Source organism: Pteronotus mesoamericanus, unplaced genomic scaffold (genome assembly GCF_021234165.1).
Source record: "Pteronotus mesoamericanus isolate MK-2021 breed Mesoamerican mustached bat unplaced genomic scaffold, CSHL_Meso_final scaffold_85, whole genome shotgun sequence".
NCBI classification, from domain to species: domain Eukaryota; kingdom Metazoa; phylum Chordata; class Mammalia; order Chiroptera; family Mormoopidae; genus Pteronotus; species Pteronotus mesoamericanus.
The window spans coordinates 9,410,497-9,426,405 of record NW_026555329.1 but is presented as its reverse complement, the minus strand read 5'-3'; the positions used below and the strand labels follow the sequence as shown (position 1 = coordinate 9,426,405).

Below are 15,909 nucleotides of genomic sequence, written 5' to 3'. Positions count from 1 at the left end.
GTGTCATTCTTTGAAAAATTATGTATTTGGAACTTGTGCTCATATTAAGTATGTCAGTTCCACTTCTTTATCCAATTCACTTTTTAAAAGTCTCTCTTTTTTAATGGAAATAGTAAAGTACATATTAATTACTATGGATTTCCTTCAGTATGATTTTATAGATATGTCATTTCATTTATTCTTTCACAATTAGGTATACTTCTGCTTTGTGTTAACTGTATATTTATCTAGGAAAATGTAATTAAAATTTTCGTTTTCCCCTGGAAAGGGCATTTCATTATAGAAATCAGTAGAATTGGATTTAATTCTCCACTGTGCTACTGACAAACTATTTGACAAACCAAGCCAGATAGCATCCTCATAGCTCAATTTACTCAGCTGTAAAGTTAGGGTGATTATTTATTACCTTTAATCATACAGTGTTTCCTAGGCATGAAGCATTTTATGGAATTTTTGTTGCAAAGTATCTCAGTGTGTCTTCTCATTTAAAATCATTTCTTGATTTCTCTTTTTATCTGTTTCTGTGTCAGAAACAGATTTTTTTTTTTCAGGAAATGCCCAGTCTTTTAAATATATCATGTTATTTTATAAATAGTAGTAAAAAACTGATGATAAAATCTCAAGGGCCTATGTCAGTGTTGTCTCTCAGATTTCAACGTGCTTACACATAACACAGGGACCTTGTAAGGATGAAGGGTTTTATGCAGTAGGTTTAGGTGTGGCCAGAGGCTGGCCTATCTAACATGTTCTCAGATGATGCTGATACAGCTGACCAGGACACATTTACAGATATTTGAATTTGTAATTTTTGTTTAGAATAATGCAAAAAGTTATTTCACTTTAGGTTTATATTTAGATGGTTTGATGTGTTTAGTCTGAGCATCTTTTTATTTTTTGTTTGCTTGCTGTACTTTATTTTGGATAAAAGCTATATGGTTTAATAGTTATGATCTGGGCAATAAGTGATTTGAGGGTAATAATTGCAGGGGTTCATAGTAGACACTTAAATTTTCTCTGATCTGTATAAAAAGTCTTTCTTTTCAGTTTTCACTCTATCAGACCCTTCATCTTGTGGATGAGTTAAGTGGGTTGGGGGGAGGTGGGTGGGGGTGTGTCTGTGTGTGTGTGTGTGTGTGTGTGTGTGTGTGTGTGTGTGTATACACACACACTCTGTAGCCATTTCATGATAGAGCTGAAACTAGAAACCAGACTTCCAGATTCCCAGTATTGTATTTCCTGACTCTGTGTCAGTTCCTTCTCTTTTCTAGGAACCATCTGTATAGCAAAACCCTGAGAAATTCTCCCTAGATCCCCAGTTCTCAAAGTATAGTCTGCAGACAAGCAGCAGCAGCATCACCTGGGAACTGTGAGCAATGCCAGAACTTGGGCCCCGCCCCAGACCGAGGGCATCATAAACTCCGGTGGTGGGGCTAGATCTGCGTGTGGGCGTCTAGGAGCCCCTGGGGCGGACTGTGAGCCAGGGCCACTTCCAGTTTCATGGCCTGTTGTCCTGATCTCCAGCATTTATGCCCTTGCTGTGCTTACTGACTGACCTTTAGCTGGGGTTCCATTGCATGTAAGATGTGCTCTCTGCCCTTAGAGTTAGCAATCTAGAAGCCAGAGAGGCAATAGTCCTTGATTCTGGTAAAGACATGACAGGAGTCATTTTCCCTTCTCATTTTCTACTTCTGTATAATGAGAAATCAAACTGTATGTGAAAAAGAAAAAAAAAATGTATAGGTTGTTCCCTGTTCAGAAGTAGTGGAGTAGAACCAAAGCTACTTAGTGAGTTTGTGCCAGTGTGCCATTTAATATTAACATAATTACTGCTTTTCTGGGCTGTGTGTATGCATATATACATTAATGTGTATGTATATTTAGTGTATAAATTTATATACATTTTTGTTCATGATTAGACATGTATGTTCTGTTCAGTACCTCAAATGAAGGAGTTTCCAAAGAATGTGGTAGTTTAGCTGGAGTTCTAGTTACAAAGTATTTTCTTAGCTCTTCATTAATGAGTTTGTGTATCTTTTTTTTTTTATTCTAGTTTAGTATATTTGACAGTAGACTCTTACTCCTTTATTTGCACCATTACTTTATCAATTATATTATCTTGAATTTTAGGTCCTTTGCATTACAGGTTTTTAAACTTCAGTGTGCATCAGAATAACCTGAAGGGCTTCTAAAAAAATGCACAAGCTCATTTTGGCACATAAAAGGCACATAAAAACGGTATGTTGAGAAATATATTTCTGGGGTACAGTCTGAGGTATGCACCTTTCATGCTGATTCTACATAGGTTCTATGTGGAGCCCAGGAACCTATAGTTTTAATAAGCACTCTAGATGATCTGAGGCAGTGATATAATTTGGCCTTGATTATACCCTGAGTTACTTTTTTAAATCATTGTTTACATTTGCAGTCTGAAAGACAAATCCGAATGTACAGGATTTTGGGAAGACTGTAAATGTGTTTGCTTGGGTTGCAGTGGGATGCGTACCCTAAGCAGTTTCTTGGGTTGTTCAGATACAAGAGTTAGATGGGAGGAGGTGAGGGAAATCAGTAAAAAAGATCCGGAAGTCCTGATCAGCCCACCAGTGGTCTAGGATGGGAATGCAGTCTTCTAGAGAACACAGTAAACATTTTAAGGTAATCCTTATGACCTGGAGAAACACTCAACGCAAACGAGGAGACCTGGAGCATGCTGAGAGTGATTAGGGTTCTTGTGGGCTAACATCACTATTAGGGAAACAGTATAGCGAAGTGAAGGGAAGCTCTAAAAGAATAACAGGATGCAAACAGGGGGTGTGTGAATTCCTGCGGAAAGAACAATGTAAACGAGTAATCATACAATCTTGTTAGAAAGGAAACTCAAGTTTTACTGTAACAATAGATATTTTTCCAAGAAAATACATCTATTTATTGCAAGTTTAAATAATCCAACTTGGATGGATCTTCTTAAACTTTGGAGCCAGGACTATCTTGCTTAAGCGATACTTAAAAGTTTTTAAGCACAACACTAATATTTATCCATATATAATTAATTAAAACATTCTAAAGTATAACTTTGAAGGGCTTGAACAAGACTTAGCTATTTTTCAATTATGTTAAGATTAGAAGCAGTTTCTTTACAATATTAAATTAAAATATTTTATAATAAATTTGGTAATTCAAGAATGTGCTTTGTTCTAAACACTGCAGATTCTGAATTGACAAAAAAGAAACAGAGGGAAGAGACATTTCTGTCCTCTAATAGCTCAAGGTCTAGTATTTCAGGAACTGACATAACAGTATGTGAAAACCTTTAAAATATACATATTAAATATTTGTAATGCAACATTTAAGGAGCATTTTCAAGGGAAAGAAAATGCTATTTACATGCTACTTAATAAATGTTAGTTATTAGTTTGGATTTCAACCAAAGAAATAATCGCAGGAAACTTCTAATGTCTGATCCTTGACAACTCTTGAACTATATATATCCCAAATAGTAAAGCTCAGAGAATTGTTTTTCAGTTTGGGCTCTCTGTTTATGCTGCAGACAAAGTAATCATTATCAAATGTTTTATCATGTAGTGCTTTATTTGGGAGGTACACTTAAACATGCCATATATTGCCTGTTTCTCTCACTAGAATGGAAATTCCTTGAGAATACTGTTTCCTTCCATATCTTGGGTAAACTCCTAAAACAATGCCTGCCACATTGTAGGCATTTAATTAATATCAACTTAATTTCACTATGTCTGAGAAACAATGTAAAATTCATATTGAATATTCTAGATGATGTGTTTAGAAATATATTTCTGGAGCTTGGTTTAAGATTATTTTTTTACTATTTCCAGATAATCTGTTAATAGCCAATTTGCCAATATTGGTTGTATCAATTATTTATTCTTGCTCTGTAAATATCCAGATGCAAGAAATCATTTTTTTAACTGAATTGTTGCAGTTAGACATTTTTAGCACGGTCACTGATTGGCTGGATCAGAGAGTGAAAGGTGTACGAGTATTTGAGGACTCAAATGTCAAAGCCCTAGAAGCCTTTTTGAAGCAACTAGTATCATCTGCATCCTTTCTTGGTGCTTTCGGCACTGCCCCTGGCGTTCCTAGCCATAGCCTTTGCTCCTTTGCCATCATTTTATATACATCATCTTGTTCCTGGGCCACTGCACCTTTTCTTCTTTGCTGGATATTCCTTTTGTTCTTCCCAGCAGTCTGCAATCTTGTTACATTTTTGTCAGCATTGATGAGATGTACAAATAGAACTCTGGGCTTAAAAAAAATCACCCCCTTTGTAAATGTGGGATATGTCAAATTCCAGAATAAGGTGATAGTGTATTGTTTATTTCTGCACAATGGACACATTTAGACATGTTTTAGGATTAATAATATAGTAATAACAGAAATAATAGATTAATTAAAATGATAGAATCTGTTTAAGCTCTATTCCGTTTCCTCAGTAGCTCTGCTCTTTGTTGCCTTCTATTCTTACCTGCTTATTTTTATTTTTCAAAGACTTCTCTTAATTATTGTCTTCTCTAAATTATTATATCTTTGAAGTACTTTTGGAGAGCCTATTTTGTTTTTAGCACATAACAGAAAGCTAATATTGCTGTTTTCTTATGTTGGCAATTAAACATGGTCGAGTGCAATTTTTTTACCTCTCAAAATAGATTAAATCAAACCATCAGGGAGCCGGAGGCCGGCTAAGTGGTCATTCGGGGCTGTGACTTGACAAGTCAGCTTGCATTTAATGTCCCAGAAATACAGACTGGAAGAGGTCCTAAAATCCTCACCACTAGGTTCAAACCTTTTCACCAAATCTCAGAATGTTAAGATGTCAACTAACTTATTTTTTTAATTTAAAAAGCAAAAAGTGGAACATAAAAGGAATAAAAACATCACAAAATGAGTCTGAAATTCAAATACCATGTTACCTCTGAGATGGAAAACATTTACTTAGTTTAAGTAACTTAGTGATTGTGATGAATAAAAGTTTATTAAAGGAGACTAGGATTTGAGTGGTTACAACCCCAACTTTGAAACTGGTTGATCTCAGGAGCAAGGCTTGTTTCTTCCTGTATTGCGTCTCTCAGTGCCAGGATCAAACAGTGGGCATTGGGCTTGTTGACCAATCTGAATAGGTTTGGTAATGGTTTATTCTTAGTAAGAGTAATTTCAGCATTTAAAAATTTGAATTAGATTTCTTTACTATCTTTTGAAATACTCATCATCATACAAGTATTGTGTTTAAATTATTTTCCTTTTCAACAGTAACACCATAATTAAAAAGTTGTGAATAACAAATCCATGCTCTCTGTTGAGACACAAGTATCTAACGAGGTAAAAGGCACAAAAATTTCCTTTCTGTGAGAGAGTAGTAGAGGTCAGTAGCATGTAGTATGTGGTAATTCAGTAAAATATTCATAATAAGTATTGCATCATTCAAAATGTAATTATTACCTGTGAAATCTTTTACATTCTCCATGCTGAGTCATGGGATATTCTGTATGACTTTTAAAAAAATACTGAGATGTATAAATTAACTTTGTGGAAAGGAAAGTTTTCCTTTCCATAAGAAACAAAAAAAAATGCTTTTGTTTAGTGTAGGTTATATTAAGCCTGACAAAAGTTAAGTTTGGGGATCTTTCTGGTTATTTTAAAAACTAGGTAATATAGGGAAAAATCTATGTCTTTAATCATTACACATGCTTAAAATGATCACCAGTTTATAAAGTGTAGCATTAATTGCATGCTGGCATTATTTTAAATCTCATGAAGTCTAAGAAAGCTGTGTGAGTAGACGACAGCAGTTAACAATACATGGCAATCTAACATGTATTCTATCTTACTGCTTATGGTGGATCTTTGTTGGCTTTTATTTTAAGTTAAAAATTATATGTGCTCTCTTCTTAGTCTTCTTTTGGTAGGTACTTTAACAGTTCATTAGGTTTTTTAAAGAGAGCTATTATCTTTGTTCACTTTTAGCTTGTGTGTCTCTCTGGATTTCAGTCCTGTTCTGGTATCTGTGTAACAAGAACAGGAATAAATGCCCAGAATGAGTTTGAACAAGCAGTAAAAATGAATGATGTAAAAAAGCCTTTTTAAGGGTTGATATTTTATAAAGTTTAATGGGTTTGTATCTGTCCCTCTACAAAGTTATTCCCATATTATTGACTGTCTTCCCTGTGCTGTATATTGCAGCCCCATTACATTTATTTTATAACTGCAAGTTTGTATTTCTTATTCTCCTAAGTCTAGAAACATTCAATGTAGGTTTGTTTGACTATAAGATCAGCACATTTGAAGTCATCAAATAGTGGTGAATTTCATTTACCCATGGTATTACCCATCTTAGATTATATTTCAGATGTATATTTTTCCCCCAGAAGTCACATTCTAAAACATGAAAAACTATAACATTTGTGACACGTTCCATAACTAAAAGTATAAAATTTAGAGAGCCTTTTGAATTTTAGTTATGAACTTGGTATAATCAAATCCATGCAAATTGTATCATGGATAAATAAAAAGAATAGTATTCTTATTGAGTCAAGCTGAAGTGGTATTCAAATCTTGGCTCTTATATTTAATACTATAATCTCTTTGGATCAGGAATTTAAATATTTTTTTCATCGCATTCTAACTTGCAGTGTGAGATTCATTGGATTCTATGAATAAACCTAATACTTTATGGTTTTTTTAGGATACTTTCATCTCTGAGGGTTTTTGTTTGCTTTGACAAGTTCTTTTTAAAAAAAAACAGCAGTGACAAATACATAACAAAGACTCAAACAGTAATTCAAACTCATTACATCCTTTATTATATGTTTTGCTTCTTTCCTGTCTTTTAAATTTACTGCTTTAATGGGTTTTCTCTTTGATCATTACTAAGTGTTATATGACTCTAGGATCCTTAATTCCTTAATTGCTTGGCCATGAACAGGTCCAGTAGGTCATAAATTTATCCTTTAGCTTTTTTTTTGAGGGGCAGAGTAATATTAAAGTCAGCCAACTTTCAGCAATGTTTTCCTTTTTCTTTTTATTTCTAAATACAGGTTTTAAATGTGTATAGTTAAGTCATTTGATTATTTTTAGTATTTTCTCTTTTTTATTGTATTTTTTCCATTCCATTTATTCCCCTTATACCCTCTCCCACCTCTACCCACTCCCCCCCACAATCCCCACACTGTTGTACATGCCCATGAGTCCTTTTTCTTTTTCTTTTTTTGCTAAATCATTTGATTTCTTGTGATGCATTGTGGCCTTGTTAATGGAAACTTACATACTCATGTTATAGTGTTTTAGAAACTGTGTTTACTTTAATCACTTTTAAGATCTGTAATGAAGCACATTATGACTAGTATTTACCAATCATTTTGTGTTATGTTTAAATCCTACACCTACAGCTTTTTTGACTTTTTGATTAACCAGTTTTAAATCAGTAGCTCAAATTCATGTATTTCTTCATAGCTGAGATTTAGATTTTAGAGTCATTATAGTATAGTTAGAATAATATTTTAAACCATGGAAATGAATCAGATTTTCCAGTGAAAGCTATATAGAATAAGAAAAAATACCAATGATGAGATATTTTAAGGATGGGCAAAGGTGGAAGAAAGGAAATTTGTGTGTGTGGAATATGAGACCGTGGTAAGGGGATAAATGAGTACACGTTGGATGCCTTCCCTTGGTGTTTAGAGTTCTCAAATTACAGGGCCAAAGAGAAAACTGCACATGAAGGTGCAAACAAAAATGAAATGAAAGTCCATGAAGAAAAATAGCACTAGAGGTTCTTGGTTGTCCGTAGTAGCCGTAAAAGCATTCAGCTATCAGCGGTAGGTGGTTAAGAGGGAGATAAGCAGTCAGATTGGATTGACTTAACCTAGAATTGTCTGTACTAAATTCATTCAGTTTCTGCTAGCCTTAAATTTGCCCACATGATGTGATGGTGCCTATTATGGTCAGTTTTACAGAATATTTTAGTGTCAGCTGGATTCCTGACGGCGTCGAGTTTCAGGTATCTCGTCTGCGTGTTACGGAGACAGCATTCCCTCTCTCTGTCTCAGCATGGTACAGGGGCCGTGTGTCCTGTGACCCAAGCTCCGGCGGCGGCGGGGGCATGGAGACGAGTTCAGCCAGCTAACCTTGTGGCCTTAGATACGCCCTTTAACCTCGCTGTTCCACACTGTCATCCTCTCCACACGGGCAACAAGAAGGCTTGCTTGTCTGATGTTTGAAGTTGGTAGTGGACTTGTCCTAAAAATAAGAGATTTGTGAAGAAAATTTTATAGTTAAAATTGTTATATAAATGGTAATGATTTTTTTGCACGATACTGATCTTCTACGTTACCTAATGGTGAACTTTGTTGTTGAGTATCCATAGAAGTCTCTATGGACCTGGTGCTAATCTCATCTGAGAATCCTTTGGTTGAGTTAATTTTATATTTTGATTTAATGATAGAAATTTGCTGATAAACTCTTTTCAGCCTTTTGATATAATACGTAATAATTTATTTCCCCATATCTTTTTCAGAAGTGGCACACACTCAACTCTAGACACTCAGGGAGGGGTGACATTGTTTGCTTTGGTGAGGATGTAAACCGTGGGTACAGAGTGCTTGATGCTGGCTGGCTGTGTGTACCTGTAGAGGTTTCGGCCATTGCCCTGGGTTTCAGCCTTACACGGTGTGCTTCCATTTTTATCTTTACAAAGTTGGGATGAGAGTTATTTCCTGGAGCCATTCATATTACTAAGTGCACTCTCTAAACAAGGAATGGTCATTTTAGAAAATATGAGAGAATGAAATCCAGAACATTTGTAAGCTATCATATTTTAAGTCCCTTGTTCTCAAAATGTGGCCCTTGGTCGTCAGTATCAAGTGGAAACTTGTCAGCAACACAAACTGTGGACCCGCCCCCGAGACCCGCTGAATCAGAAGCTGGAGAGGGCGGGGCCGCCATTGTGTTTCCTGCCTTCCAGGCGATTCCCTGTCTCTAGAGGAGGAGAATTGCGGATCCACCTGATTATATTCCGCCACCTAGAAGGCACTTTATATTCCACTCTTGTATGTGTGGAAAGCTAAATGCAGCTGATTCACCACAGAGAAGAGAAGTTAACTGCTCCTGTTGGTTTCATTAATCCAGAAACCTAATATATAGTTAACAGTAGAATCACACATAACTAAGTGTAAAACTGGAAAAAAGTTAAGTAACATTACTGGAAGTCAGTATCCACTTAAGAGTAGGAGTAGGTCTAGACTGAAGGACTTTTTCAGCTGCAGGATTTTTTTTTTTTTTTTTTTAAGATTTGCTAAGAAAGATAGTAACCACCAGTTATGCAACCTACATTCATTCATACAGATAGACTCTTAGTCACATTTTAAAAAACTGAATTTATTTTCCTTTAGTGATTTTTTTATGCCTAGAAATTTATAATCTGCCAATAGCATCAGAAAGTACTGAACTATGTAGACCTAATCTTTGTCTCCTAGATACTTAGAATATAATTTCAGTTGCTGAACTTTCAGCTGAAAATGAAAATTCAGCTGCTTCTTTCCTGCAAAAGAAGAATACTTCATTTACAAAAGAAAACTTCATGTATTGAAATGAAATATCTTTTACCCCAACGTATATAGAAGAAACTCTTTTTAGGTACATTTAATATATTATTTTGGAATTTATTTAGAAATATCCATTCCAGACTACACTAAAAACATTTTCCTTATAGCTCAGAAATGCTACTTTACTCAACCTTATTTAATTTATAAAAGTTTATGTAGTTGGTTGAATTTTATAGTAAGTGATTGTTTTGCTCTCTTTTATGTTTACATCAATGTGGGAATGAAATTTCCTTGCAAAAGTAATAAAGGATAAGTATTTTTTAAAATAAATTGAATTTATATTAACAATTAGAGATTAAAAAAGCTTTTCCCAAACAAGACATTTATCATGTCATCAGCCTGTTTAAATGCAAATTATATAGCCACAAAATACAAAATATAGCTTACCATATGCCAATATTTCTTCCTCATGCATTTCTGTCTCTAGCAATTCAGAGCATTAGTTTGGAAGAGGAACTATTTAGCTGGTAGGGAACAATGGGAATCTGAGCTTAGATGTATAAGAAGGGAGAAGTGCCCTATTAGGCAATATGGATACCGTTAAATGCATGTGGGAATAAGACTTGAATCAGTCTGTAATGTGACAATTTGATAATGTTGTAAATATATTTACAGTTAAATTCCATCACCAATTAAATTATTACTTGTGTCATTGCTTCATCAGTTTCTCAATGAAGAAATAGCTGAAATATTTTTAGTTTATTATCTGAATATTCCACTGACTGTTCAGTGTCCCATCTTTATACTTCAAAAGGCGCAGTATTCCCACAGAAGGGACTTTAACAAATGTTCAGTACATCAAATGCTTCCCAAGTAGCAGAATCAGCGGGTGATTTTTTTTTTCAGAGATTACATTTTGAATCTATGAACTGTCATGTATTTAATTCTAGTGGTGTAATGTTACAAATGTCCTCTGTGTCTGTTTGGGCATATAATTTTTATAACAATATACTATTTTGAAGTACTTTCAAGTCTTTGTTGTAGAAATATTGTAGGCATCACAGCAGTCCTGCTGGATGGTCCTTAATGCTGTGTGTTGAGAGGCGAGAAAAGACTGTTATTCCTGTTGTGCCCTTCGAGTCAGCCCTCCTTCGTGGTCTGAAGGTGTGTCCACTCAGCCTTGTAGCCCATTATCTCCTTGACTGTCAGTAACAGGCTCCAGGTATTATTACTCAGATACGCTACACGTTATTTTAGCCCTCAGAAGAGTTTGTCTCCAGAGTTATCACTGTCCTCATTTAAAGATAAAGAAGCAAAAGGTCACAGGTGGTTAGCACAGGGGGAGCAGTCTGGTAGGTGGTTAATAATAACACACACACTGAGTGCCAGGCTACCTGGGTTTTTAATCGAGGCTCTGCCACTTAAAGCTCTGTGACCTTGGGAAAGTCTCTTAACCTCGCTAAGTCTCAGTTTCCTAACATGTTGAAAGGTCAAGAATGTCCAGTCTCATAGGACTATTTTGAAGATTAAACAAGATATAATACATGGAAACTGCTTGGCATACAATATGTGCTCAGTAGGTATCTCATTACTACTAAGGAAATTAGTGAAGGCCACTGAGGTGCTAGGGAGCGACACTGGCACCAGTGCCCTTCGGCCACTTTCTTCCTCTGCTGTTGTGTTCTAATCAATGCGAGCAATGTATGCTTGGAAATGAGTAGAATTAGTGTAGCTTCTAATAAGTTTAAGAAGGGAAAGGTAGTAGGTGTGCTATCAAGAAAGAGTTCAAACCCCATAGACGGCATAAATTATGTAGTTTCGGTTGAAAGGCCAGGACATGAAATAAATTTCCTAAAGTCACATTAGTACTTTTTTAGATGAGAACAGGAAGGGAGTTTACCCTTCCTGGATTCATCTTTGCACAATATTTACTTAAATCATTTACTGATTATTAACCTTAAACATGAGAACAACAGAAATATCTGGAAGAACATTCCAGTGATCCTTCTTGACTTGTCACTTCTCCTACTTACACAGTAGTTACACATATTAAATATTATCCTTCCAACATTTAGAAATTATAGGCATTGTTGCTTAGAAAGAATTTGTTCTTTTCCTCTCTTTCCTCTCTTTCAACTCCCTCTAATACTTTAATTAAATCTAATTCTGGTCCTTAATATTTTTGACGTTCTTTTCTAGTTCTTTATTTCTATAACTTAGATTCCCTACATAAGGGCAGTCTAATGTCTAATTAAATGGGCTCATATCCCCAGTACAAGGCCAGACACAAATTGTAACTTACTCTGAGATGATGGGTCCCTTTCATTTCCTCAGTGGCCCAATAACTCATTGGAACTGACACCAGTTCCACTGATCAAAAATTAATTTGAAAAGATTCCTAATAAGATAATTTAGACAGTTTCAGTTGGACACTGTTAATATCCATTTTTTTAAGATTACCTTGTTTGTTTTACAATGTAAGGGTTTTGGTTTTGTTATTTTAATGGCACATCTTTTTGATATCTGGTATAACTCTTAAATTGTGCTGCAGTGCATACTAGAAATTTTGGAAAAGTACTGGAGTGCTATTAACCCTGACGTTGTGAGGTTTTAGAGCATTCAAGCAAACTCAGCCGTTAGAAAGCAAGCAGCAGCAACAAATTTATAGAACAGATAGGGAGAAAAGGCCCTTCTCTTTTCTGGTTTTAAATGAGAAAAGATTAAGCATTTCCTTCGGTCTTAACTGTTAGGTCAATTAATTTACCTCAAACTATTTTTTTGGCCTAAGGAAATCTGTTCTCTGGTCTTTTGAAATTGTTATATTCAGGGGCTAGATTTTGGCCTTTTCTTTTAAAAGGGACATGTTTCAAACTCCACAAAGGTGAAAACTTGGCATAAGATTCCCGTGTGACACATGCACTTGATAATTCACCAGAATATACACTTCAAACAAGAAAAGGTTATATACGTGATGCTTTGCTCAGACCAAGAGAAAGCCTGGTTATTAATAAGCCTCCGGTTCTTCACCAAGCCTCATTATCTTTCTGAAATAAAAATCTAATGAAATAAGAAGTCTTGAAAGTAATGGCAAAGTCAGTTTTGTTTAATGGTTTCTCTTATTTAAATATAACAGGTTAAAAGAGAATAGAAAAATGGGAAGATATTGTGGCTGTATCTAAAAGGTTATAATTTATAATTAGCCCATAAGCTCTGGGAAATATAGCCAATCATTGAAGCTTCCATTTATTGAATGGTTGAGCTGCTGTATGCCAGGAACTTCACATATATTCCCATTATTATTCACAACAATCTGGTAGGATGGGAATTTTTTAAAAAATCCTCACCCAAGAATATATTTAATGGATTTTAGAGAAAGAGGAAGGGAGAGAGGGGGAGGGAGGGAGGGAGAGGGGGAAAGAGAGAGAAATTTTTATCAGTTACCTCCTGTATGTGCCCTGACTGGGAATCAAACCTGCAGCCTTTTGGTGTACAGGATAGTTACATCTGGTGTACAGAACACTCCAGCCAACTGAGTCACTGGGCCAGGCCAGGGTGCAGAATGGTTTTTTGTTTGTTTTTTCGGCTACCATTTCACATATTAGAAGACAGGCTGTAAGAGTTCACACATTAAGTGGCCGAGCCAAGATTTGAACTTAATTCTATGAGTTCATACATTCGCACTCACACGCTTTTAAATAAGATAATATTTGCGAGTGCTTGGAAAAATTCTAAATAAGTAAATGGTAGTTATCATTTCAGTTCAGCTCTGTTGCCTCCCAGGTTACAAATGCACGCACACAATGAGAGAGATGGGAGGGGAAGAGAGGAGAGGAGAGCGAGCATTACACTATGCCACTACCAAGGGTAAAGCATTCCACAGTGCCGCCAGCATTTCTTTCATGTATATTATCCACAAGCAGTTAGAAGATGGTAATGGAGGAGAATTCACTTCATGAGATGCCTGATACTTGGGATTAAACATAAAAAATTAATGTGCGACTCTTTTTTTGTGAATAACTTCAACACACTCTAGTGGGACAAAAGAAGGTAGACCTGAGCAGATGAAAAACATAAATGTTCTCAGATAGAATGGTACATCATCAGAAATACAATCACTCATAATGAGTCAATTTATAGATTTAACATGTGCCTAATAATAATACTAACAGGTTTTTTAACCCTAAAACTAGACAATTCTAAACTTAATGGAAGTGTATTTCTTATTAAGGTGTATGGTTGATTCTTTCTCCTGACCACCACTAGTTCGTTGATATTTAGATAAATATATAGAGGTATTAAAATCATTTTTTATTGGTACTATTCTGATGGACCTTACTCTCATAAGTAAGAAGATAAGAATGGGAGGAGTATTTCTAGCAGCACCATGCAGTTCTTTGAAACTTCTAAGTTATATGCCAAAAATAATATAGTGAACTCATCAAAAATTATTTTTAAGAATCTGTCATCTGAGTTGGAAATCACCCGTTGGCAGAGGATTATTTACTGCCATTATAGTACGAGGACACAACAATATCTATTGTTTCTCTGTTTGGTACACAGAGGTTTTCCATCACAGCCTTTGGAAACCACGTATTTTTAAAACTGCTTACTGTGTCATTGTTTTTCCCTTTTACCATAGTTGCATTAAAGTCTTCCCCAGCCGACAGGAATGGAGTCCAGGATAACTGCGGGACAAAATTTGGGGATGGCCTGAGCCTTCATGAAGGAGAATTCTTATTACAGGTAAATTTTTGTAAATACCGTTCCTTATAATTAGGACAACAATTTAAATGGAGAACTCATCAAACCAGTTTAATTATCTCCAGGTTATTTAGAGCTAGAAGTCATCCAGTGTAGCAGGCCACTTTCATCTGAGCTGCACTAGCGTGTGATGCCGCCGTCACATAAGCGTGTGCGTGCGCGCACGTGCGCGCGTGTGTGTGTGTGTGTGTGTGTGTGTGTAAGCTATAATCATTTCAGCCATTTAAGAGACTTTTTAGCAGTAAAAGTAACAGCCTTAATTGAAGTCAATATTTATGAGTGACAGTATTGTTAGTCACATTACTAATTTTATAGCATCTTTTCTTGTAGGCTCTGAACGGCTTTGTGTTGGTTGTCACTACAGATGCTTTGGTCTTTTATGCTTCTCCTACTATACAAGATTATCTGGGATTTCAGCAGGTAAACATGATTTTCTTTGGTCCTTAAAAAGTTTTTTTTTTAAATTAACATTCTACTTTTTATGTATCTTATACTTTAGGGATATAATTTGTATATATAAAAAATATCAATTGAAATATATGCTATGGAATAAAAATGATGTATTTTCAGCTAACATGTTTTCATACTATTAATAATTTACTGCATTAAAATTTCTGTAAATGTTTATGAGATTTATGCATATTGTGTTTCTTCTTTCACTTATTAAGGAGCACATATATAAAGGACACATTCATGCAGGGAGCAGACAGGACTAGGACTGAGGGCAAGCAGGAGGGTATTTGCCATCTAATTAGTATGCATAGTGGACACATGACAACTATGAAATGAATAAGGTGATATGTAAAGGTTCAAGCAAAATACCATGGTTTATGCCTTTAATTCCAATTTATGAGGATTATAGAAGCTTTCCTGAAGAGAATAGTATTTAGCTAACTTAAAGAAAGTATAGGATTCGGATGAACAGTTATGCAGGGAACACAGGGAAGAAAAGACAGAAGTACTTGTAAGCAGTAGACTGCAAGTCCTTGAAGGAGGTGAACATGTCTGGCTTGCTCAGTGTTATTGAATGAATAGTGAATAAGTAGAGTGGTAAGATGTTTGGTATATCGAAGGGCAACACATGTAAGATGTGATTTGAGCACAGTTGGTAAGTACACCTGAGTGGTAGCTATACTTATGTATCAAAGTTCCTAAATTTTAACCTGCATAAGACTCACCTGAATAACTTGATAACATTTTGTAGTAGCTTTAGGCCCCAAACCCTGGTATTCTGATTCAGTAGATCACAGTAGGGCCCATGAATTCTCACTTCTAACAAGCTCACAGGTGATGCCAAGGCTGATGGCGAGGAGCACTGTTTATACTGCTATGTAAACTGAAGATTAGCTATGGACCTGCACACGGTGCAAACCACTGACAGTGTTTGCTAAGAGAAGGTGTGTGTTCCAGCCTGTTTCAGATGGTGGGAGCTCTAGCAATGGTGCTAACGGCCGCGTGGAGATGGTTTAATGCTCGAAGGTCAAGCTTGTAGGGAGACTTTTCTCTGGGTAGCTCCAGCAGTGGAGTCTGGCTCCGACCCCAGTTTCTGAAAGCATTCCTGAAGAGCATTTTGCTGACCCAG

General features: G+C 35.8%; 1 protein-coding gene across 1 annotated transcript in view; it reads left to right on the top strand.

Annotated features, from left to right (window-relative positions):
• AHR (aryl hydrocarbon receptor) overlaps positions 1-15,909 on the top strand; it is a 41,398-nt gene that overhangs the window by 11,508 nt on the left and 13,981 nt on the right. Inside the window, exons 3-4 of the mRNA XM_054563853.1 lie at positions 14,206-14,309; positions 14,658-14,747. Of these exons, the coding sequence (XP_054419828.1) occupies positions 14,206-14,309; positions 14,658-14,747 (194 nt within the window). The remainder of the gene's footprint in view (positions 1-14,205; positions 14,310-14,657; positions 14,748-15,909) is intronic.